The 25,982-nt window shown below is 53.7% G+C and overlaps 1 protein-coding gene and 1 pseudogene across 1 annotated transcript in view; one reads left to right on the top strand and one right to left on the bottom strand.

The window, feature by feature from the left end:
- Window positions 1-25,982, bottom strand: part of LOC148136850 (uncharacterized) — a gene marked incomplete at its 3' end in the record, with an annotated part of 264,129 nt that overhangs the window by 28,529 nt on the left and 209,618 nt on the right. The window contains exons 67-81 of the mRNA XM_087982832.1: window positions 25,809-25,976; window positions 24,390-24,545; window positions 22,044-22,199; window positions 21,622-21,774; window positions 20,389-20,547; window positions 17,530-17,691; window positions 16,689-16,871; window positions 16,177-16,335; window positions 15,223-15,378; window positions 13,500-13,649; window positions 12,323-12,475; window positions 7,860-8,003; window positions 6,640-6,795; window positions 2,864-3,016; window positions 2,090-2,251 (exon numbers count right to left, since the gene is read on the bottom strand). Of these exons, the coding sequence (XP_087838958.1) occupies window positions 2,090-2,251; window positions 2,864-3,016; window positions 6,640-6,795; window positions 7,860-8,003; window positions 12,323-12,475; window positions 13,500-13,649; window positions 15,223-15,378; window positions 16,177-16,335; window positions 16,689-16,871; window positions 17,530-17,691; window positions 20,389-20,547; window positions 21,622-21,774; window positions 22,044-22,199; window positions 24,390-24,545; window positions 25,809-25,976 (2,370 nt within the window). The remainder of the gene's footprint in view (window positions 1-2,089; window positions 2,252-2,863; window positions 3,017-6,639; window positions 6,796-7,859; window positions 8,004-12,322; window positions 12,476-13,499; window positions 13,650-15,222; window positions 15,379-16,176; window positions 16,336-16,688; window positions 16,872-17,529; window positions 17,692-20,388; window positions 20,548-21,621; window positions 21,775-22,043; window positions 22,200-24,389; window positions 24,546-25,808; window positions 25,977-25,982) is intronic.
- LOC148136851 (uncharacterized) lies at window positions 3,087-6,155 on the top strand (annotated as a pseudogene).

Genomic DNA, 25,982 nt, shown 5'->3' on the forward strand with positions numbered 1-25,982 from the left:
GGGACCACTCTCCTCTCACACACACACACAGGGACCACTCGCCTCTCTCACACACAGGGACCACTCTCCTCTCACACACACAGGGACCACTCTCCTCTCACACACACACACAGGGACCACTCTCCTCTCACACACACAGGGACCACTCTCCTCTCACACACACACAGGGACCACTCTCCTCTCTCACACACACAGGGACCACTCTCCTCTAACACACACACACACAGGGACCACTCTCCTCTCACACACACACAGGGACCACTCTCCTCTCACACACACACACAGGGACCACTCTCCTCTCTCACACACAGGGACCACTCTCCTCTCTCACACACACACAGGGACCACTCTCCTCTCACACACACACACAGGGACCACTCTCCTCTCACAAACACACAGGGACCACTCTCCTCTCACACACACACACAGGGACCACTCTCCTCTCACACACACACACAGGGACCACTCTCCTCTCACACACACAGGGACCACTCTCCTCTCACACACACACACAGGGACCACTCTCCTCTCACACACACACACAGGGACCACTCTCCTCTCACACACACAGGGACCACTCTCCTCTCACACACACACAGGGACCACTCTCCTCTCACACACACACAGGGACCACTCTCCTCTCACACACACACACAGGGACCACTCTCCTCTCACACACACACACAGGGACCACTCTCCTCTCACACACACACACAGGGACCACTCTCCTCTCACACACACAGGGACCACTCTCCTCTCACACACACACAGGGACCACTCTCCTCTCACACACACACACAGGGACCACTCTCCTCTCTCACACACAGGGACCACTCTCCTCTCACACACACACACAGGGACCACTCTCCTCTCACACATACACACAGGGACCACTCTCCTCTCACACACACACACAGGGACCACTCTCCTCTCACACACACACACATAGGGACCACTCTCCTCTCTCACACACACACATGGACCACCCTCCTCTCACACACCCAGGGACCACTCTCCTCTCTCACATACACTCAGGGACCACTCTCCTCTCACACACACAGGGACCACTCTCCTCTCTCACACACACACATGGACCACCCTCCTCTCACACACCCAGGGACCACTCTCCTCTCTCACATACACTCAGGGACCACACTCCACTCGCACACACACACAGACAGAGACCACTCTCCTCTCACACACACACAGGGACCACTCTCCTCTCACACACACACACACAGAGACCACTCTGCTCTCACACACACACAGGGACCACTCTCCTCTCACACACACACAGGGACCACTCTCCTCTCTCACACACACAGGGACCACTCTCCTCTCACACACACACACAGGGACCACTCTCCTCTCACACACACACAGGGACCACTCTCCTCTCTCACACACACAGGGACCACTCTCCTCTCACACACACACACAGGGACCACTCTCCTCTCACACACACACACAGGGACCACTCTCCTCTCACACACACAGGGACCGCTCTCCTCTCACACACACACACAGGGACCACTCTCCTCTCACACACACAAGGACCACTCTCCTCACACACACACACACAGGGACCACTCTCCTCTCACACACACACACACAGGGACCACTCTCCTCTCACACACACACAGGGACCACTCTCCTCTCTCACACACACAGGGACCACTCTCCTCTCACACACACAGGGACCACTCTCCTCACACATACACACAGGGACCACTCTCCTCTCACACACACACACAGGGACCACTCTCCTCTCACACACACACAGAGACCACTCCCCTCTCACACACATAGGGACCACTCTCCTCTCTCACACACACACATGGACCACCCTCCTCTCACACACACACAGGGACCATTCTCCTCTCACACACACACACAGGGACCACTCTCCTCTCACACACACACAGAGACCACACTCCTCTCTCACATACACACAGGGACCACACTCCACTCCCACACACACCGGGAGCTCACCTCTCTCCTTCACTCACGGGCATCTCTCTCTTCCCTCACAGAACTGCACCTCTCTCGTACACTCTCCTCTTTGAGAGATGAGTTCTCCCTCTCTTACCTCGCCTCTGGACCCCATAGACGCAGCGTTTGCCGCAGTTCCCGACGTTACAGCACTGCTTCCACCTTGCGCAGTCTTCGTCTACCTCACACTCCTCGGCATCGTCCCGGTCACAGATATGTCGCATCTGGAATGGTTTGGGACACTCTGCGTCTCGCTTTCCTGTTTTCGGGTCAGATCAGAATTCAGTGAGAGGCCGGATGGAAATTCAGCACCGCCCTGGTTATACGGAGTAGGGGATGATCCAGGGAAAAACAAGGGGAAGCCTGGAGACAAAGGGGTAGATTGGGTATGGCAGTGTGACAATGAGGAGGGACGGTTTCACACTGGTTTCCATTCTGGGTTGGCCAAACATGACAGCTCAGTGAGTAAGGTGAAATGGGAGATGGGGGGAGCTGGGACTGGGGGAAATGGGAATGGGGAATACAGAGAGGGTGGCAAATGGGTGTCAGTTTTGTGAGCAGCACCTTCCAATGGGTACAAGCTGATGACGACAGGATTGGGCAGACTGGGGCTGGCTTTCCAATGGGATATAGTAGACTGGGGGAGACTCGCTCCCATTGGGAATGATCCTGAAATGGCTCTGGATGAGCTGGGACCTGGGGTGGAGTCTCCTACTGAGAGGGGACACCCTCAAACTGAATACTCCAACTGCAGGGGGCAGTGAGATTGGGTTCCTGGAACAGAGAGGGGTCTCTGCCTCAGACAGATTGTCTCCACCAGGCGTGTGCAGTGTTTGCTAAAGGGGGGGATGGGAGGGTCAGTCATCCTCACCGTGTTTGTGATACCGATGGACACATCTCTTCCCACATCCGGCCTCACAGCACGAGAGCCACAGATCACAGTCATCGTCATTTGTACATTCCTGGCCGTAGTTAACATTGCACATCGGGGTAAGGCGCCTGGCATCTGGGCAGCTCCCATTCTCTGGAGAGCAGAAGGAAAGGGAAAAGACTGGGTTAAAGCTCAGTCAGAGTCTCAGGTTAAACACCTCCGGATGGACAGGATGGAAACTGAGCAAGTCTCTCTCAGTCTACATGGTCCCCAACGATCATACACACAGCAAAGTGTAAAGAATACATCTCTCCTTATTGTTTTAACCTGGAAGGAAAGCTCCCTCTACACTGTCCCCATCAAACACTCCCAGGACAGGGACAGCATGGGGTTAGATACAGGGGAAACCTCCCTCTACACTGTCCCCATCAAACACTCCCAGGACAGGGACAGCATGGGGTTAGATACAGAGGAAATCTCCCTCTACACTGTCCCCATCAAACACTCCCAGGACAGGGACAGCATGGGGTTAGATACAGAGGAAACCTCCCGCTACACTGACCCCATCAAACACTCCCAGGACAGGGACAGCATGGGGTAAGATACAGAGGAAATCTCCCTCTACACTGTCCCCATCAAACACTCCCAGGACAGGGACAGCATGGGGTTAGATACAGAGGAAATCTCCCTCTACACTGTCCCCATCAAACACTCCCAGGACAGGGACAGCATGGGGTTAGATACAGAGGAAATCTCCCTTTACATTGTCCCCATCAAACACTCCCAGGACAGGGACAGCATGGGGTAAGATACAGAGGAAATCTCCCTCTACACTGTCCCCATGAAACACTCCCAGGACAGGGACAGCATGGGGTAAGATACAGAGGAAATCTCCCTTTACATTGTCCCCATCAAACACTCCCAGGACAGGGACAGCATGGGGTAAGATACAGAGGAAATCTCCCTTTACATTGTCCCCATCAAACACTCCCAGGACAGGGACAGCATGGGGTAAGATACAGGGGAAACCTCCCTCTACACTGTCCCCATCAAACACTCCCAGGACAGGGACAGGATGGGGTAAGATACAGAGGAAATCTCCCTCTACACTGACCCCATCAAACACTCCCAGGACAGGGACAGCATGGGGTTAGATACAGAGGAAATCTCCCTCTACACTGACCCCATCAAACACTCCCAGGACAGGGACAGCATGGGGTTAGATACAGAGGAAATCTCCCTCTACACTGTCCCCATCAAACACTCCCAGGAGAGGGACAGCATGGGGTTAGATACAGAGGAAATCTCCCTTTACATTGTCCCCATCAAACACTCCCAGGACAGGGACAGCATGGGGTAAGATACAGAGGAAATCTCCCTCTACACTGTCCCCATCAAACACTCCCAGGACAGGAACAGCATGGGGTAAGATACAGGAGAAACCTCCCTCAACACTGTCCCCATCAAACACTCCCAGGACAGGGACAGCATGGGGTAAGATACAGGGGAAATCTCCCTCTACACTGTCCCCATCAAACACTCCCAGGGGAGGGACAGCATGGGGTAAGATACAGAGGAAATCTCCCTCTACACTGTCCCCATCAAACACTCCCAGGAGAGGGACAGCATGGGGTAAGATACAGAGGAAATCTCCCTCTACACTGTCCCCATCAAACACTCCCAGGACAGGAACAGCATGGGGTAAGATACAGGAGAAACCTCCCTCTACACTGTCCCCATCAAACACTCCCAGGACAGGGACAGCATGGGGTTAGACACAGAGGAAATCTCCCTCTACACTGTCCCCATTAAACACTTCCAGGGCAGGGACAGCATGGGGTAAGATACTGAGGAAATCTCCCTCTACACTGTCCCCATCAAACACTCCCAGGGCAGGGACAGCATGGGGTAAGATACAGAGGAAATCTCCCTCTACACTGTCCCCATCAAACACTTCCAGGGCAGGGACAGCATGGGGTAAGATACTGAGGAAATCTCCCTCTACACTGTCCCCATCAAACACTCCCAGGACAGGGACAGCATGTGGTTAGATACAGAGGAAATCTCCCTCTACACTGTCCCCATCAAACACTTCCAGGGCAGGGACAGCATGGGGTAAGATACTGAGGAAATCTCCCTCTACACTGTCCCCATCAAACACTCCCAGGGCAGGGACAGCATGGGGTAAGATACAGAGGAAACCTCCCTCTACACTGTCCCCATCAAACACTCCCAGGGCAGGAACAGCATGGGGTAAGATACAGGAGAAACCTCCCTCTACACTGTCCCCATCAAACACTCCCAGGACAGGGACAGGATGGGGTAAGATACAGAGGAAATCTCCCTCTACACTGACCCCATCAAACACTCCCAGGACAGGGACAGCATGGGGTTAGATACAGAGGAAATCTCCCTCTACACTGTCCCCATCAAACACTCCCAGGACAGGGACAGCATGGGGTAAGATACAGAGGAAACCTCCCTCTACACTGACCTAATCAAATACTCCCAGGACAGGGACAGCATGGGGTAAGATACAGGGGAAAACTCCCTCTACACTGACCCCATCAAACACTCCCAGGACAGGGACAGCATGGGGTTAGATACAGAGGAAATCTCCCTCTGCACTGTCCCCATCAAACACTCCCAGGACAGGGACAGCATGGGGTAAGATACAGGGGAAACCTCCCTCTACACTGTCCCCATCAAACACTCCCAGGACAGGGACAGCATGGGGTAAGATACAGAGGAAATCTCCCTCTGCACTGTCCCCATCAAACACTCCCAGGACAGGGACAGCATGGGGTAAGATACAGGGGAAACCTCCCTCTGTACTGTCCCCATCAAATACTCCCAGGACAGGGACAGCATGGGGTTAGATACAGGAGAAACCTCCCTCTACACTGACCTAATCAAACACTCCCAGGGGAGGGACAGCATGGGGTTAGATACAGGGGAAACCTCCCTCTACACTGTCCCCATCAAACACTCCCAGGACAGGGACAGCATGGGGTTAGATACAGGAGAAACCTCCCTCTACACTGACCGCATCAAACACTCCCAGGACAGGGACAGCATGGGGTAAGATACAGAGGAAATCTCCCTCTACACTGACCGCATCAAACACTCCCAGGACAGGGACAGCATGGGGTAAGATACAGGAGAAACCTCCCTCTACACTGACCTAATCAAACACTCCCAGGGGAGGGACAGCATGGGGTTAGATACAGGGGAAACCTGCCTCTACACTGTCCCCATCAAACACTCCCAGGACAGGGACAGCATGGGGTAAGATACAGGAGAAACCTCCCTCTACACTGACCTAATCAAACACTCCCAGGGGAGGGACAGCATGGGGTTAGATACAGGGGAAATCTCCCTCTACACTGTCCCCATCAAACACTCCCAGGAGTGGGACAGCATGGGGTTAGATACAGGAGAAACCTCCCTCTACACTGACCTCATCAAACACTCCCAGGGGAGGGACAGCATGGGGTAAGATACAGGGGAAACCTCCCTCTACACTGTCCCCATCAAACACTCCCAGGAGTGGGACAGCATGGGGTTAGATACAGGAGAAACCTCCCTCTGCACTGACCGCATCAAACACTCCCAGGAGTGGGACAGCATGGGGTAAGATACAGAGGAAACCTCCCTCTACACTGACCCAATCAAACACTCCCATCACTGGGTTATATATAGATGTCATGCTCCCCTATCCAGTGTCCCCCCATAACATCCCCCCACCCCACATCCATCACCAGATGACCCCTCACCTCCTTTGAAGAATCGGAAAACGCATCTTTTTCCACAGCCAGCGTCACAGCACATTTGCCAATGGTCACAGTCAGCATCTGCCTCACACTCATCTCCCAACGTCATGTTACAGACCTTGCCCAGGGTACGGCTGTGTGGGCACTGTGACTCTCCCTCTGTGTGGGCATAGATAATGAGACATTATTACAGAGCCTGATCTGAGCATACCACCCTCCTTTACAGACACAGGCCTCCAAACTCCTCCAAAGTCAAATCCAGGGACAATAACTCACTGCACCCACCGTCCAACCACCTCCCCATTACCACCCAAAGCCACACCACCTCCTTCTCCAACCCTGGTTAGAGCTGGGCTCACAGACAGTGCTCCATTGCCTCCAGTGTGCTGGCTGAGGGAGCACAAAGGTCCTGGAGATTCGGACAAGGGAAAAGGTCAGGAAGAGTGTGAGTGCTGGAAGGAGACAGATGTCACTTTAAGAGAAGTCAGCATAGACACAGCAGTGAAAGGCCTCCTCTGTAATCCCACCTCAGTCAGAGCAGAGGGTCACAGGCTTGGCCATTTGCATCACTGTGTGTGTGAGATACTGCGCGCATGTGTGTGTGTGTGTGTGTGTGATACTGCACGTGTGTGTGTGACAGTGTGAGTGTGTGTGTGTGTGCATATGTGAGTGTGTGTGTGTGTGTCAGTGTGAGTGTGTGTCAGTGTGAGTGTGTGTGTGTGTGAGACCTCATGTCTCTTTGTGGGTGTGTCTTTGTACGTGTGTGTGTTTGTGTGTGTGTACGTGTCTGTGAGTGACTGTGTGCATGTATCTGTGTACATGTACGCGTGCGTGTCTGTATATATGAGTGTGTGCGTGAGCGTGTGAATGTGTGTGTGGATGTGAGTGTGTGAGTGCATGTGTGTGTGTGTATATATGAGAGTGTGCGCATGTGTGCGTGTATATAGTGTGTGTATATGTGCGTGTATGTGTATGTGTCTATCTATATGAGTGTGTGTGTGTGTATATATGAGAGTGTGCGCATGTGTGTGTGTATATAGTGTGTGTATATGTGCGTGTATGTGTCTATCTATATGAGTGTGTGTGTGTGTGTATGTGTCTATCTATATGAGTGTGTGTGTGTGTATATGTGAGTGTGAGAGTGAGAGGGGGTTTCTCAGTGCAGTGATACCACATTGTCCATGGGAAGACCCTCTGATGGTCTGGCTTCACACTGTCCTTACTGTGCAGTGAGCTGCTGTAAACACATTTCCTTCCGCAGCCCAGGTCGCAGCATTGTTCCCAGCTCCCGCATTCCTCATCTGTCACACACGACACATTCGAATGCCTCTTCACCCGGGACGGATCAGGGCACTCTCCTTCCTCATCTACAACACAACAACATGGAGATTACAGGAGGAGGGGAAAGGGGGAGATTGGCGGAGGCATGACTGTCAGTGGGTCACTGAGGAAGGTTCAGGGCTGAGGGAACAGGCAGTGTCAGTGCTGAGGGAGCAGGCATTGACGGAGGGGCAGTGCTGAGGGAGCAGGCACTGTCGGAGGGTCAGTGCTGAGGGATGGGGCACTGTTGGAGGGTCAGTGCTGAGGGAGCAGGCACTGACGGAGGGGCAGTGCTGAGGGAGCAGGCACTGTCGGAGGGTCAGTGCTGAGGGATTGGGCACTGTTGGAGGGTCAGTGCTGAGGGAGCAGGCACTGTCTGAGGGTCAGTGCTGAGGGAGCAGGCACTGTCTGAGGGTCAGTGCTGAGGGAGCAGGCACTTTCTGAGGGTCAGTGCTGAGGGAGCAGGCACTGTCGGAGTGTCAGTGTTGAGGGAGCAGGCACTGACGGAGGATCAGTGCTGAGGGAGCAGGCACTGTCAGAGGGTCATTGCTGAGGGAGCAGGCACTGTCGGAGGGTCAGTGCTGAGGGAGCAGGCACTGTCGGAGGGTCAGTGCTGAGGGAGCAGGCACTGTCGGAGGGTCAGTGCTGAGGGAGCAGGCACTGTCGGAGGGTCAGTGCTGAGGGAGCAGGCATTGACGGAGGGTCAGTGCTGAGGGAGCAGGCACTGTCTGAGGGTCAGTGTTGAGGGAGCAGGCACTGTCGGAGGGTCAGTGCTGAGGGAGCAGGCACTGTCAGAGGGTCTGTGCTGAGGGAGCAGGCACTGTCGGAGGGTCAGTGCTGAGGGAGCAGGCACTGTCAGAGGGTCAGGGCTGATGGAGTGGGCACTGTCGGAGGGTCAGTGCTGAGGGAGCAGGCCCTGACGGAGGGTCGGTGCTGAGGGAGCAGGCACTGTCGGAGGGTCAGTGTAGAGGGAGCAGGCACTGTCGGAGGGTCAGTGTTGAGGGAGCAGGCGCTGACGGAGGGTCAGTGTAGAGGGAGCAGGCACTGACGGAGGGTCAGGGCTGAGGGAGCAGGCATTGTCGGAGGGTCAGTGTAGAGGGAGCAGGCACTGACGGAGGGTCAGGGCTGAGGGAGCAGGCACTGTCGGAGGGTCAGTGTAGAGGGAGCAGGCACTGTCGGAGGGTCACTGCTGAGGGAGCAGGCACTGTCGGAGGGTCAGTGCTGAGGGAATGGGCACTGTCAGAGGGTCAGTGCTGAGGGAGCAGGTACTGTCGGAGGGTCAGTGTAGAGGGAGCAGGCACTGACGGAGTGTCAGTGTTGAGGGAGCAGGCACTGTCAGAGGGTCAGGGCTGATGGAGTGGGCACGGTCGGAGGGTCAGTGCTGAGGGAGCAGACCCTGTCGGAGGGTCGGTGCTGAGGGAATGGGCACTGTCAGAGGGTCAGTGCTGAGGGAGTGGGCACTGTCGGAGGGTCAGTGCTGAGGGAATGGGCACTGTCAGAGGGTCAGAGCTGAGGGAGCAGGTACTGTCGGAGGGTTCGTGCTGAGGGAGCAGGCATTCTCAGAGGGTCAGTGCTGAGGGAGCAGGCCCTGACGGAGGGTCAGTGCTGAAGGAGCAGGCACTGACAGAGGGTCAGTGCTGAGGGAATGGGCACTGTCAGAGGGTCAGTGCTGAGGGAGCAGGTACTGTCGGAGGGTCAGGGCTGAGGGAGCAGGCACTGACGGAGGGTCAGTGTTGAGGGAGCAGGCACTGACGGAGGGTCAGTGTTGAGGGAGCAGGCACTGTCAGAGGGTCAGTGCTGAGGGAGCAGGTACTGTCGGAGGGTCAGTGCTGAGGGAGCAGGCACTCACGGAGTGTCAGTGTTGAGGGAGCAGGCACTGTCAGAGGGTCAGGGCTGATGGAGTGGGCACTGTCGGAGGGTCAGTGCTGAGGGAGCAGGCCCTGTCGGAGGGTCGGTGCTGAGGGAGCAGGCACTGTCAGAGGGTCAGGGCTGATGGAGTGGGCACTGTCGGAGGGTCAGTGCTGAGGGAGCAGGCCCTGACGGAGGGTCGGTGCTGAGGGAGCAGACACTGACGGAGGGTCAGTGTAGAGGGAGCAGGCACTGTCGGAGGGTCACTGCTGAGGGAGCAGGCACTGTCGGAGCGTCAGTGCTGGGGAAGAACATTAATATCTTTCTGGATCGGTGGTGCTGGAAGAGCACAGCAATTCAGGCAGCATCCCAGGACAGGCAAAATCGACGTTTCGGGCAAAAGCCCTTCATCAGGAATAAAGGCAGAGAGCCTGAAGCGTGGAGAGATAAGCTAGAGGAGGGTGGGGGTGGGGAGAGAGTAGCATAGAGTACAATAGGTCAGTGGGGAAGGAGATGAAGGTGATAGGTCAGGGAGGAGAGGGTGGAGTGGATAAGTGGAAATTGAGCTGGGCAGGTCGGACAAGTCCGGACAAGTCAGGGGATCGAGTTGCTGGAGGTTAGAAACTAGGATGAGGTGGGGGAAGGGGAAATGAGGAAACTGTTGAAATCCACATTGATGCCCTGGGGTTGAAGTGTTCCGAGGCGGAAGATGAGGCGTTCTTCCTCCAGGCGTCTGGTGGTGAGGGAGCAGCGGTGGAGGAGGCCCAGGACCTCCATATCCTCGGCAGAGTGGGAGGGGGAGTTGAAATGTTGAGCCACGGGGCGATTTGGTTGATTGGTGCGGGTGTCTCGGAGATGTTCCCTAAAGCGCTCTGCTAGGAGGCGCCCAGTCTCCCCAATGTAGAGGAGACCGCATCGGGAGCAACGGATAAAATAGATGATATTAGTGGATGTGCAGGTAAAACTTTGATGGATGTGGAAAGCTCCTTTAGGGCCTTGGATGGAGGTGAGGGAGGAGGTGTGGGCACAGGTTTTACAGTTCCTGCGGTGGCAGGGGAAAGTGCCAGGATGGGAGGGTGGGTCGTAGGGGGGCGTGGACCTGACCAGGTAGTCACGGAGGGAACGGTCTTTGCGGAAGGTGGAGAGGGGTGGGGAGGGAAATATATCCCTGGTGGTGGGGTCTGTTTGGAGGTGGCGGAAATGTCGGCGGATGATTTTCTGTCTGTCTCTATTTCTCCCTCTCGGTCTCTCTCACCAATTCCATCTTGCTGGAATGAAGAATGAAGAATACCTTTTACACTGTGTTCCTGGATTCCTCTACTCCACGACATGTGAAAATAAAATAGAAATCTAAACCTAAGTCTCGTCTGTGTAACGTCTCGAGTTGTTTGCACTCCCTCATCCTCTGCTACTCTCTGGTTTGAACACACCATCTGTCCAATCATATTTCCCACCAGCCGCTCTCCCAGTCCTTCCATGTCCCTTTCTATGTCCCTCTCTCATTCCTCCGTCATGTCACCCAGAGTCTGTCTGCCTCATTCCTCCCCTCACTCTGTCTCATTCTTCCCTCGCCTCTCTACCTCAATCGCTTCACTCCCCTCTCTCTCTTTGTTTGCCTCTCCCATTCTCACAATCGCTTCGCTCTCTCTCTCTCACACACACACACACACACACAGTCTCTCACACACACACACAGTATCCATCGCTCTCTCTCTCTCTGTGTCCCATCTTCCCAGTGCCCCCTCCTCTCTCTGTCTCTCTCTCTCTCTCTATGTCCCATTCTCCTGGTCCCCTTTGCTCTCTCTCTCTCTCTCTGTCTCTCTCCCTCTGTCTCTCTCTCTCCCTGTCTCTCTCTCTGTCTCCCTCTCTCTGGCCCATCTTCCCAGTGCCCCCTCCTCTCTCTCTCTCTCTCTCTCTCTGTGTCCCATTCTCCTGGTCCCCTTTGCTCTCCCTGTCTCACTCTCTCTCTCCCATCTTCCCAGAGCCCCTTCCTCTCTCTATCTCTCTCTCTCTCTGTGTCCCATTCTCCTCGTCCCCTTTGCTCTCTGTGTCCCATCTTCCCAGTGCCCCCTCCTCTCTCTGTCTCTCTCTCTCTCTCTGTGTCCCATTCTCCTGGTTCCCTTTGCTCTCTCTCTCTCCCTCTCTCTGTCCCATCTTCCCAGTGCCCCCTCCTCTCTCTGTCTCTCTCTCTCTCTCTCTGTGTCCCATTCTCCTCGTCCCCTTTGCTCTCTCTGTCCCATCTTCCCAGTGCCCCCTCCTCTCTGTGTCTTTGTCTCTCTCTCTCTGTGTCCCATTCTCCTGGTTCCCTTTGCTCTCTCTCTCTCCCTCTCACTGGCCCATCTTCCCAGTGCCCCCTCCTCTCTCTGTCTCTCTGTCTCTCTCTCTCTGTGTCCCATTCTCCTCGTCCCCTTTGCTCTCTCTGTCCCATCTTCCCAGTGCCCCCTCCTCTCTCTGTCACTCTCTCTCTCTCTGTTGCTCTCCACAACATCTCCCTCACAGTGTCATCCCCACAACGTACCATCATCCATGAAGCTGGGGATACAGATATTTCCACATTTGCTCTCACAGCAGCTCTGCCAGGCATCACAGTCTTCATCTCCGCTGCAACGATCTCCGAGTTTCAGGTCACACATGGGCTCCAGGCGGTGGGGAGCAGGACAGGTATCATCACCTGGACAACACAGAGACAGTATGGATACGGCTGTACGGAAACACACAACTCCCTTGGATCTGCTCGAGTGAGACACGAGGGACTCCCACGGCTCTTCCATCACTGACAGACCAGCTCCACAGCCCCGGGATTCAGGAAGCCTCAGGTATTTAGGCAATTCCAGGTGAATCTCTGAATACCACCCGCTCACATCCCCCTATGCCGCGGACGCGCGCACACACACACACACATAGACACACACACACATAGACACACACACACACCCACTCTCTCACACACACACATACACACACACACACACACACACATAGACAGACACACACACATAGACACACACACACACACACATAGACAGACACACACACACACACACAGCAACACACACACACACATCCCCACACACACACCCACACAGACACACACACAGGCACACACCCACACAGACTCACCCACACAGACACACACTCTCTCACACACACACACACATACACCCACACACACACACACACAGACACACACTCTCTCACACACACACATACACCCACACACACTCACACACACACACATAGACAGACACACACACGCACACAGCAACACACACACACACACCCAAATCCCCACACACACACCCACACAGACACAGGCACACACCCACACAGACACACACACATAGAAACACACACACATAGACAGACACACAGACACACACACACACCCCACCCACACTCACACACATAGACACACACACACACACACAGAGACAGACACACACATAGACACACACACACACAGACACAAAGACTCACACATGCACACACGCAGACTCACACATACAGACACACATACACACACACACACACACACACCCCACACACACCCACACGCCCACACACACACCCACACGCCCACACACACACCCACACTGATACCCAGACACACACACCCAGCTCCCTGCCCACACTGCCATGTACTGTAATCACCACACCATAGTCTCTGATCTAACAGAGACACACTGATCACTTACGGCTCATGAGGAAACGAGGTACACATCTCTTTCCACAGGTGGCATCGCAGCATGATGACCAGGCATGGCAGTCAGTGTCATTCTGACACACGTCTCCCAACTTCATCTCACAGAATGGGTCCAAGCGGGTGGAGGCAGGGCACTGGGTCGCTGGAAGGAACAAACTGACAGTCACATCAGGACATATGGAGAGGGTCACACTCCCACAGGACAGGGACAGCATGGGGTTAGATACAGAGTAAAGGTCTCTCTACACCATCCCTCCGATCAAACACTCCCAGGGACAGGGACAGCATGGGGTTAGATAAAGAGTAAAGGTCTCTCTACACCATCCCCCCGATCAAACACTCCCACGGACAGGGACAGCATGGGGTTAGATACAGAGTAAAGGTCTCTCTACACCATCCCCCCGATCAAACACTCCCAGGGACTGGGACAGCATGGGGTTAGATACAGGGTAAAGGTCTCTCTACACCAACCCCCCGATCAAACACTCCCAGGGACAGGGACAGCGTGGGATTAGATACAGAGTAAAGGTCTCTCTACACCATCCCCCCGATCAAACACTCCCAGGGACAGGGACAGCATGGGTTAGATACAGAGTAAAGGTCTCACTACACCATCCCCCCGATCAAACACTCCCAGGGACAGGGACAGCATGGGGTTAGATACAGAGTAAAGGTCTCACTACACCATCCCCCCGATCAAACACTCCCAGGGACAGGGACAGCATGGGGTGAGATACAAAGTAAAGGTCTCACTACACCATCCCCCCGATCAAACACTCCCAGGGACAGGGACAGCATGGGGTTAGATACAGAATAAAGCCCCCTCTACACCATACACCCGATCAAACACTCCCAGGGACAGGGACAGCATCGGGTTAGATACAGAATAAAGGTATCCCTACACCATCCACCCGGTCAAACACTCCCACGGACAGGAACAGCATGGGGTTAGATACAGAGTAAAGGTCTAGCTACACCATCCCCCCGATCAAACACTCCCAGGGACAGGGACAGCATGGGGTTAGATACAGAGTAAAGGTCTCTCTACACCATCCCCCTGATCAAACACTCCCAGGGACAGGGACAGCATGGGGTTAGATACAGAGTAAAGGTCTCGCTACACCATCCACCCGATCAAACACTCCCAGGGACAGGGACAGCATGGGGTTAGATACAGAGTAAAGGTCTCTGTACACCATCCCCCCGGTCAAACACTCCCACAGGACAGGGACAGCATGGGGTTAGATACAGAGTAAAGGTCCCTCTACACCATCCCCCCGATCAAACACTCCCAGGGACAGGGACAGCATGGGGTTAGATACAGAGTAAAGGTCTCGCTACACCATCCACCCGATCAAACACTCCCAGGGACAGGGACAGCATGGGGTTAGATACAGAGTAAAGGTCTCTGTACACCATCCCCCCGATCAAACACTCCCAGGGACAGGGACATCATGGGGTTAGATACAGAGTAAAGGTCTCCCAACACCGTCCCCCAATCAAACACTCCCAGGGACAGGGACATCATGGGGTTAGATACAGAGTAAAGGTCTCTGTACACCATCACCCCGATCAAACACTCCCAGGGACAGGGACAGCATGGGGTTAGATACAGGGTGCAGCTCACACCACACTGTCCCACCAACAAACCCTCCTGGCTCGATACCTGTAGCCAGTGGGATGATACACAGAGCTTAACAGAAGTGGTGCCTTACGTCTGGACAGGAACTTGAAGACACATCTATTCCCACAGGTGGTATTGCAGCAGGTTTGCCAGCCCTCGCAGTCGCTGTCCTCATTGCACTGAGTGTGGAAACTCATGGTACAGACGTGGCTCAGTCTGGAAGGTGAGGGACACCTTTGCTCGCTCCCTACAGAGACAGAGGCTCCATCTTAGCTTCAGAAACTGCTGCTGCTGCTGCTTGAACTATCATTCACTGACTTCGCCCCGAGCTCAGGGGCAGGGTGATAGGGAGAGAGAGAGAGAGAGAGAGAGAGAGAGGGGGGGAGAGAAAGAAATAGAGACAGAGTGAGGGGGAGAGAGAGAGAGAGACAGGGAGAGAGAGACAGAGAGAGGGAGAGAGAGAGAGAGAGAGAGAGAGGGGGAAAGAAAGAAATAGAGACAGAGTGAGGGGGAGAGAGAGAGAGAGACAGGGAGAGAGAGACAGAGAGAGGGAGAGAGAGAGAGAGAGAGAGAGGGGGAAAGAAAGAAATAGAGACAGAGTGAGGGGGAGAGAGAGAGAGAGGGGGAAGAGAGACAGGGTGAGAGAGAAAGAGAACAGTAATAGGGAGCAGGAGAGATAGACAGAGACAGCAAGAGAGGCGGGGACAGAGGAAGACAGAGACAGACAAAAAGAGAGAAATAAACAAACATAGATATAGAGATGGAAAGAGAAAGGGAAAGAAAGAGAGACACACAAACTGACAAGAAAGACAGAGTTCGAAGAACTGATCATGTCTGCCCAATGTCGCAGAGACGTCCATTGACAGAGGGAAAGACCGAGAGCGAGGGAGAGAGCGAGAGACACACATTCACACATACGCAGAAATAGCAATACAAACACAGTGACTTTCTGTGTCTCCCGATCCCTGATGAACATGCTCTGGGGTGGAGGTTGTGCGTGGGGAGGGAGAGGGTAGGGTGGTGCTAAGTAAACTGGGTGACTTACTCCTGCTGCGGTAGGAATGGACACAGCGTTGCCCACAGCTGGTGTTGCAGCACATCTGCCATGCGTAGCAGTCATCATCGTCCTCACACAGCTCACCGTACTTCAGATTACACACAGCAGAGAGGCGAGCAGGAGAAGGACACATTCCAGATGTCCGATCTGTCACAGAGAGAGAGGGAGGGAGGGAGGGACAGGGAAAGGGAGAGAGATAGACACAGCTCAGACACAGAGGAAGGCCTCATCAAGGACATCAGGACGTAGTAGCTTTATTGGTGCAACGAGCAAGTTCGCAACAGGAGGCACTACACCCCCAACCCTCGACTGTGCCGACTACATTCCCAACACCAATCCATTCCACCGCGATTGCAGAGATACAAACTGTGTGTGGTGTCCCGAGGTGACAAGGAGACCGGGTAACAGTACACGCCAGAGTACAGTTCAACCTCGGGAGATGTGGTGCCCGGTGATCCCAGTCTGGTATGATCGAAGGATTATGGAATGTACGCAGTTACCTGAGACTGACAAACTCCTGTTCTGCCCCATGAAGGGGTGGACACAGCGTCTACCACACGGCGTCTCACAACACGACCTCCACTTGCCACAATCCTCATCATCTTCACACGAGACGCTGTGATTCATCCTGCAGACACGATCCAGGGAGGACGGCTTAGGACACTCCTTAGATTTCCCCGAGTCTGCAAATGTAATAGTTCCGGTTATAGGAGAGATCAGGAGAGGTGTTGGGGGGAATGGGTGGGAGAGGGAAGGGGCAGAGTGAGAGGGAGACAAAAAAGGTGAGGAACAGGGAGAGAAATGTGACAAAGACGGAGAGAGAGAGACAGGAACATGCAGCCGACAGACAGAAAGCGCGGGGACAGAGAGAGAGGGGCCAAGCGGGAGAAGAGATAGCGACACAGAGAGCAAGTGACAGAAGGAAAGACATGACTGAGAAAGACAGAAACACATGCAACAGACAGACAGAATGAGAGGTGACAGAGAAACAGGGCTACAGAGAGTCGGGAGAGATAGCGACACAGAGGGACTGATGGAGAGGCATGACTGAGAAAGAGAGAGTGGAATGTGACAAAGACAGAGAGAGACAGAGAGAAAGACAGAGAGACACAGAGACAGACAGACAAAGAGAGAGAGAGAGAGAGAAACAGACAGACATGCAAAAGCAGGAGATGAAATGACGTCACAGAGAGAGAGAGAGAGAGATGTGCTGCAGGAATGCACAAAGAGAGGCAAAGGGAAATATACCACAGACACAAAGTGAGATATAAAGAAGGAAAGCTCACAGAGCTGCCTCATACAGACAGGTTAAGCAGCCATGCCCTTTGGACCAGGAACTACCTCCATGAGACTTTCTGTAGAACGACAGGACACAACGTTTCTGACACCCAGCATCACAACATCTTTGAGATCCAGCACAATCTTGGTCCGACTCACACACCTTCCCAAAAGTGGAGTTACACACACGGGCAAGATGGTCTGAGCGAGGGCACTGCCCGTCGTCTTCCATTGGGAGAAAAGAGAGAGACAGACCCACACGGGGTTAGACACAGAGTAAAGACCCCTCTACATTGTCCCCATTAAACACTCCCAGGAAAGGGACAGCACGGGATTAGACACAGAGTAAAGACCCCTCTACATTGTCCCCAGTAAACACTCCCAGGACAGGGACAGCACGGGGTTAGACACAGAGTAAAGACCCCTCTACATTGTCCCCATTAAACACTCCCAGGACAGGGACAGCACGGGGTTAGACACAGAGTAAAGACCCCTCTACATTGTCCCCATTAAACACTCCCAGGACAGGGACAGCACGGGGTTAGACACAGAGTAAAGACCCCTCTACATTGTCACCATTAAACACTCCCAGGACAGGGAGAGCACGGGGTTAGACACAGAGTAAAGACCCCTCTACATTGTCCCCATTAAACACTCCCAGGAAAGGGTCAGCACGGGGTTAGATACAGAGTAAAGACCCTTCTACATTGTCCCCATTAAACACTCCCAGGACAGGGACAGCACGGGGTTAGACACAGAGTAAACACCCCTCTACATTGTCCCCATTAAACACTCCCAGGACAGGGACAGCACGGGGTTAGACACAGAGTAAAGACCCCTCTACATTGTCCCCATTAAACACTCCCAGGACAGGGACAGCATGGGGTTAGACACAGAGTAAAGACCCCTCTACATTGTCCCCATTAAACACTCCCAGGACAGGGACAGCACGGGGTTAGACACAGAGTAAAGAACCCTCTACATTGTCCCCATTAAACACTCCCAGGACAGGGACAGCACGGGGTTAGACACAGAGCAAAGACTCCTCTACATTGTCCCCATTAAACACTCCCAGGAAAGGGACAGCACGGGGTTAGACACAGAGTAAAGAGCCCTCTGCATTGTCCCCATTAAACACTCCCAGGACAGGGACAGCACGGGGTTAGACACAGAGTAAAGAACCCTCTACATTGTCCCCATTAAACACTCCCAGGAAAGGGACAGCACGGGGTTAGATACAGAGTAAAGACCCCTCTACATTGTCCCCATTAAACACTCCCAGGACAGGGACAGCACGGGGTTAGATACAGAGTAAAGACCCCTCTACATTGTCCCCATTAAACACTCCCAGGAAAGGGACAGCACGGGGTTAGACACAGAGTAAAGACCCCTCTACATTGTCCCCATTAAACACTCCCAGGACAGGGACAGCACGGGGTTAGACACAGAGTAAAGACCCCTCTACATTGTCCCCATTAAACACTCCCAGGACAGGGACAGCACGGGGTTAGACACAGAGTAAAGACCCCTCTACATTGTCCCCATTAAACACTCCCAGGACAGGGTCAGCACGGGGTTAGACACAGAGTAAAGAACCCTCTACATTGTCCCCATTAAACACTCCCAGGAAAGGGACAGCACGGGGTTAGACACAGAGTAAAGACCCCTCTACATTGTCCCCATTAAACACTCCCAGCAAAGGGACAGCACGGGGTTAGACACAGAGCAAAGAACCCTCTACATTGTCCCCATTAAACACTCCCAGGAAAGGGACAGCACGGGGTTAGATACAGAGTAAAGAACCCTCTACATTGTCCCCATTAAACACTCCCAGGACAGGGACAGCACGGGGTTAGATACAGAGTAAAGACCCCTCTACATTGTCCCCATTAAACACTCCCAGGACAGGGACAGCACGGGGTTAGACACAGAGTAAAGAACCCTCTACATTGTCCCCATTAAACACTCCCAGGACAGGGACAGCACGGGGTTAGATACAGAGTAAAGAACCCCCTACATTGTCCCCACTAAACACTCCCAGGACAGGGACAGCACGGGGTTAGATACAGAGTAAAGACCCCTCCACATTGTCCCCATTTAATACTCCCAGGAAAGTGACAGCACGGGGTTAGACACAGAGTAAAGAGCCCTCTACATTGTCCCCATTAAACACTCCCAGGAAAGGGACAGCACGGGGTTAGACACAGAGTAAAGAGCCCTCTACATTGTCCCCATTAAACACTCCCAGGACAGGGACAGCACGGGGTTAGACATAGAGTAAAGAACCCTCTACATTGTCCCCATTAAACATTGTCCCCACAACAGGGACAGCATGGGGTTACATACTGAGTAATGCTCCCTCCACACTGTCGCCATCAAACATTCCCAGGACAGGGACACTACGGAGTTAGATACAGAGGACAGCTTCCTCTACACTGTCCCACATCAAAGAACCGCACTACACGGACAACATGGGATCAGATACAGAGTAAAGTTCACTTTGCACTGTCCGCACTAAACGCTCCCAGGATAGGGACAGCGCGGTGGTAGATACAGAGGACAGCTTCCTCTGCACTGTCCCACATCAAAGAACCGCAGTACATGGACAGCATGGGTCACATACAGAGTAAAGCTCCCTCTGTAATGTCCCCCATCAAACACTCCCAGGACAGGGACAGCATGGGGTTAGATACAGAGTGCACCTCCCTCTGTACTGCCCCCATCAAACACTCCCAGGACAGGGACAGCGTGAGGTCAGATACAGAGTGCAGCTCCCTCTGTCCTGCCCCCATCAAACTCCCCAAGGACAGGGACAGCACATGGTGAGATACACATTGAAACACTGCTCTGTCCTGTCCCGCAACACATCCATTCAGTAACACCAGATGGACAGTGAGTGAAGCTCAGATAAGAAGAACTCACCATTTCTGAAATGCCTGAGGACACATCTTGACCCACACGGGGTAATGCAGCACGTGCCCCATCTACCACAGTCGCTCTCATTTCTACATTCCCTGCCCAGAGTTGTGTTACACACATAGCTCAGTTGACTTGGGCTTGAGCACTCTCCGGGTCTCTCACCTGGAAACACAACATTCCGATGTAAGGCTCGATTTACACACGAGAGGGCGAGACCGACAGGGAATCCCCATCAGGGATATACTTGCTGTTTTCAGGAGTTCCATGGTCCACAATTATAATTGGATCAGCCTACAGACTGGGGTCGACCGTAGTCTGCTCCCTCCAGTCTCAGGCCACGTTTAGTCAGCTCCCTGCAGTCTCGGGACTCTCTCAGTCTGCTCCCTGCAGTCTCGGGACTCTCTCAGTCTGCTCCCTGCAGTCTTGGGTCTCTCTCACTCTGCTTCCTGCAGTCTCGGGACTCTCTCAGTCTGCTCCCTGCAGTCTCGGGACTCTCTCACTCTGCTCCCTGCAGTCTCGGGTCTCTCTCAGTCTGCTCCCTGCAGTCTCGGGTCTCTCTCACTCTGCTCCCTGCAGTCTCGGGTCTCTCTCAGTCTGCTCCCTGCAGTCTCGGGACTCTCTCACTCTGCTCCCTGCAGTCTCGGGACTCCCTCACTCTGCTCCCTGCAGTCTCGGGATTCTCTCAGTCTGCTCCCTGCAGTCTCGGGACTCTCTCAGTCTGCTCCCTGCAGCCTCGGGTCTCTCTCACTCTGCTCCCTGCAGTCTCGGGTCTCTCTCACTCTGCTCCCTGCAGTCTCGGGACTCTCTCACTCTGCTCCCTGCAGTCTCGGGACTCTCTCAGTCTGCTCCCTGCAGTCTCGGGACTCTCTCACTCTGCACCCTGCAGTCTCGGGACTCTCTCACTCTGCTCCCTGCAGTCTCGGGACTCTCTCACTCTGCTCCCTGCAGTCTCGGGACTCTCTCACTCTGCTCCCTGCAGTCTCGGGACTCTCTCACTCTGCTCCCTGCAGTCTCGGGACTCTCTCAGTCTGCTCCCTGCAGTCTCGGGACTCTCTCACTCTGCTCCCTGCAGTCTCGGGACTCTCTCACTCTGCTCCCTGCAGTCTCGGGTCTCCCTCTCTCTGCTCCCCGCAGTCTCGGGTCTCCCTCTCTCTGCACCCTGCAGTCTCTGTTCTGCTGAACAATCTTGCCCCAGACCATTCCCCTGCTAACACTCTGTCAGACCGGAATCCTTACCGTGCCTGAATGAGGAGACACATTTCTTGCCACATCCAATCTCACAGCACTGTTCATAGGAAGGACAATCATCATCATCCTCACAGGATCGAGTCCAGTTTTTCTTGCAGAGAAAAGACACACGGGAATGTTCTGGGCATTTCTTTCGCAAAACTGAAGGAGAGAATGAGCTTTCACTTGGTCAATTTGTTCACATACAGTGTAATGTTTCCACTGTCCTCTATCAAACACTCTCGCGACACGGACAGAGTGGTATTAGATACAGAGTAATGCTCCCTCTACAGCGTCGACTATCAGGATAGAGACACCATGCTCATAGGTACAGTGTAAAGCTCCCTCGACACTGCTCACATTGGTCCTGTTCAGCACACTCGGGATTATCAAACAAACCTGTGGGAAGCAATGCAGTGATGGATACTCACATTTACTGATGAATGTTGGGACACATTTCCCACCGCAGCCCTTGGCCAGGCAGCACCTCTGCCACACGTCGCACTGCGTGTCGTTCTTGCAGTCTTTTCCCAGGGTCGTGTTGCACAACATCGTCAGCCTCCTTGCAATGGGACAGGTTCCGTTCTCTGTGAAGACAAACACAGGGAGATGGGGGATAGAATCAGACAACAAGTCACTTGTGACTGCAGGAATTAACAGATAAACCCCCCAGTCTCCCATCTCACTGACAGAAGGGAGCCCAGTGCCTTGTGAAGGAAGCTGGGAATTGGTGAGAGGGTGGGACAACTCAGCCTTCACAACGCTACTCCATGATCTGACGCAGTATACCAGACAGCTCACACACAATTCCTCTCTCCTGGCCTACAGTGGGAACAGAGAACGGGCTGAGGAGAGACAGACGACTTAACTGTGACGTACCAGAGGCATCAGACAGACCACAACATTCAAACAGCGTGCACTCATATTCCCGGAGAGTAGGACACTGTGTGTTTCACACCACAATCCCTCCCTAACCCAGGGATAGGGACTGGGAACAGGATCCCTGTCTGTTTCACACCGCAATCCCTCCCTAACCCAGGGACAGGGATTGGGAACGGGATCCCTGTCTGTTTCACACCACAATCCCTCCCAAACCCAGGGACAGGGATTGGGAACAGGATCCCTGTCTGTTTCACACCGCAATCCCTCCCTAACCCAGGGACAGGGACTGGGAACAGGATCCCAGTCAGTTTAACACCACAATTCCTCCCTAACCCAGGGACAGGGATTGGGAACGGGATCCCAGTCAGTTTAACACCACAATCCCTCCCTAACCCAGGGACAGGGATTAGTAACAGGATCCCTGTCTTTTTAACACCGCAATCCCTCCCTAACCCAGGGACAGGGATTGGGAACAGGATCCCTGACTGTTTCACACCCCAATCCCTCCCTAACCCAGGGATAGGGACTGGGAACAGGATCCCTGTCTGTTTCACACCGCAATCCCTCCCTAACACAGGGACAGGGATTGGGAACAGGATCCCAGTCAGCTTAACACCACAATCCCTCCCTAACCCAGGGACAGGGATTGGGAACAGGATCCCTGTCTGTTTCACACCACAATCCCTCCCTAACACAGGGACAGGGATTGGGAACAGGATCCCAGTCAGCATAACACCACAATCCCTCCCTAACCCAGGGATAGGGACTGGGAACAGGATCCCTGTCTGTTTCACACCACAATCCCTCCCTAACCCAGGGACAGGGATTGGGAACAGGATCCCTGTCTGTTTCACACCACAATCCCTCCCCTAACCCAGGGACAGGGACTGGGAACAGGATCCCAGTCTGTTTCACACCACAATCCCTCCCTAACCCAGGGATAGGGACTGGGAACAGGATCCCTGTCTGTTTCACACCACAATCCCTCCCCTAACCCAGGGACAGGGACTGGGAACAGGATCCCAGTCTGTTTCACACCACAATCCCTCCCTAACCCAGGGACAGGGATTGGGAATAGGATCCCTGTCTGTTTCACACCACAATCCCTCCCTAACCCAGGGACTGGGAACACGATCCCTGTCTGTTTCACACCACAATCCCTCCCTAACCCAGGGACAGGGATTGGGAACAGGATCCCTGTCTGTTTCACACCACAATCCCTCCCTAACCCAGGGACAGGGTTTGGGAACAGGATCCCTGTCTGTTTCACACCACAATCCCTCCCTAACCCAGGGACAGGGATTGGGAACAGGATCCCTGTCTGTTTCACACCACAATCCCTCCCTAACCCAGGGACAGGGACTTGGAACAGGATCCCTGTCTGTTTCACACCACAATCCCTCCCTAATCCAGGGATAGGGATTGGGAACAGGATCCCTGTCTGTTTCACACCGCAATCCCTCCCTAACCCAGGGACAGGGATTGGGAATAGGATGCCTGTCAGTTTCTTACCACAATCCCTCCCTAACCCAGGGACAGGGATTGGGAATAGGATCCCTGTCTGTTTCACACCACAATCCCTCCCTAACCCAGGGACAGGGATTGGGAATAGGATCCCTGTCTGTTTCACACCACAATCCCTCCCTAACACAGGGACAGGGATTGGGAATAGGATCCCTGTCTGTTTCACACCACAATCCATCCATCACCCCGGTACAGGGATTAGAAGCGGGGTCGTGTTCTGCCGAGCCCCAATCCCTCGCTAACCTGGGAAGAGGGATCAGAGCCGGGATTCCAGGATGGCCTTGGGGAATCTGTATTCCCTGGATACTGTCTGTGTCCGGCACATTGGATGTGTTTCCCTCTCTCACACACTCTCTCTCTCTCTTTCTCACCTCCTGTAAAACACTTTGGAATACATTTCTTCCCACAGCCAGCATCACAACATGAGTGGTATCCATCACAGTCCCCGTTGTCATTACAGGAACGTCCAGTGCTGATCTGACAGAACATGGAGAGGGTGTCCTCCTCTGGGCACTGCTCAGCAGGCTCTGTAAATGGGAAGGTAGGACAGACACAGTTACAGAGTCCCACACAGGGCCCTTCACATACTCCTTCACACCTTCCCCATCTGTTCCCCACCCTCCCCCCATTCCCAAACCAGGGAATGCTCATTCTACTGCCCGCCCTCTGCAATAACCCTCTCACTTACTGTTGCGTCCCACTTTCCCTCCAACTGCTCTCCTGCTCTGACAGCATCACTTTCCCCTTTCCATGGTGATAAACTCCTGAAAACCTTTTATCTCTCGGGTTTTCACATCCCTTTATTCCCTATCAGTTTCTCAATCTGTCAAGGTGCATCCTCAACATCGCTCCTGTACCTGCCTCCACCACCCCCCTGACAGCATATTCCACATACTGACCACCCTCTGTGTTAAACAAACCTGCCTCCCACTGTCTCCCCTTTTACCCCAAATCTGTGCTCCTCTAGTAATTGACATTTCTGTCCTGGGAAAGTAAAACTGACCAGGCGATACATTCTGGTTGTAAGTGAGGAACCTTCTATCAGGTCGGCTCTCATCCTTTCCGTGTTCACGTGAAAACAAACCAGGCTTATTCGATCTCCCAAAACACATCACCTCACATTTGCTCAGATTACACTCCATCTCTTCACCCAATCCTCCGGTCTATCTCCATCCTGCTCTGTCCTCGGGCAATCCTCCTCCATATCCACAGCTCCCCCTAACCTGTGTGACGATCACGAACATATTCATCGGGCCACCTTCATTCTCCTCCTATATATCTGATAAATGGCAAGGTGGTCACAGCACAAATCCCTGTGGGACACCACCGATCTCGGTTCTCCAGTCCCTTTCACTGCTACTCTCTGTGCTTCTGTCACTAAGCCAGTTGTGGATCCATCTTACCAGCTCACTGTGGATCCCGTGTATATTCACCTTCTGTTCTGGCCGACCATGAGAGACCTTGTCAAAGGCCTTGTTACAATTCCTATCGACAACACCCACTGGCCTACCCTCACCAATCACCTTTCTCACTGTCTCAAAAATATAGGCTCAGTCAAGCTTGTGAGACACAGCCGTACCTGTACAAAGCTACCTTTCCTGTTGCTAACAAGGCTATGTTTATCCCGGAATGCTGGAGCAGGACTTACAGCCCGGTGTCCACACCACAGCGGATCTACCCTGACAAAGCCCTGCCCTCCCATGCGAAGGAGACCCCGTCACTGAATGTGGGGGGATTACTGGTCCTCTGACCTGCTGGGGTAGCGTAGGTTGGGGGTGAGAGGGGCTTACTTCTCGCAAACCACTGTGACACACATCGAGGTCCACACTCCGTGTTACAGCACGAGGCCCAGTGACCACAGGAATCGTCTCCATCGCAGGGAGCAGTGAAGTTCATCCGACAGACATAATGCAGTCTGGTCGTGTCCGGACATGTGGATCCTTGGCCTTTAGGAGACACTGAGA

The sequence above is a fragment of the Chiloscyllium plagiosum genome, unplaced genomic scaffold, assembly GCF_037043375.1.
Source record: "Chiloscyllium plagiosum isolate Xiang-an unplaced genomic scaffold, Cpla_swu_hap1 HiC_scaffold_44, whole genome shotgun sequence".
NCBI lineage: Eukaryota > Metazoa > Chordata > Chondrichthyes > Orectolobiformes > Hemiscylliidae > Chiloscyllium > Chiloscyllium plagiosum.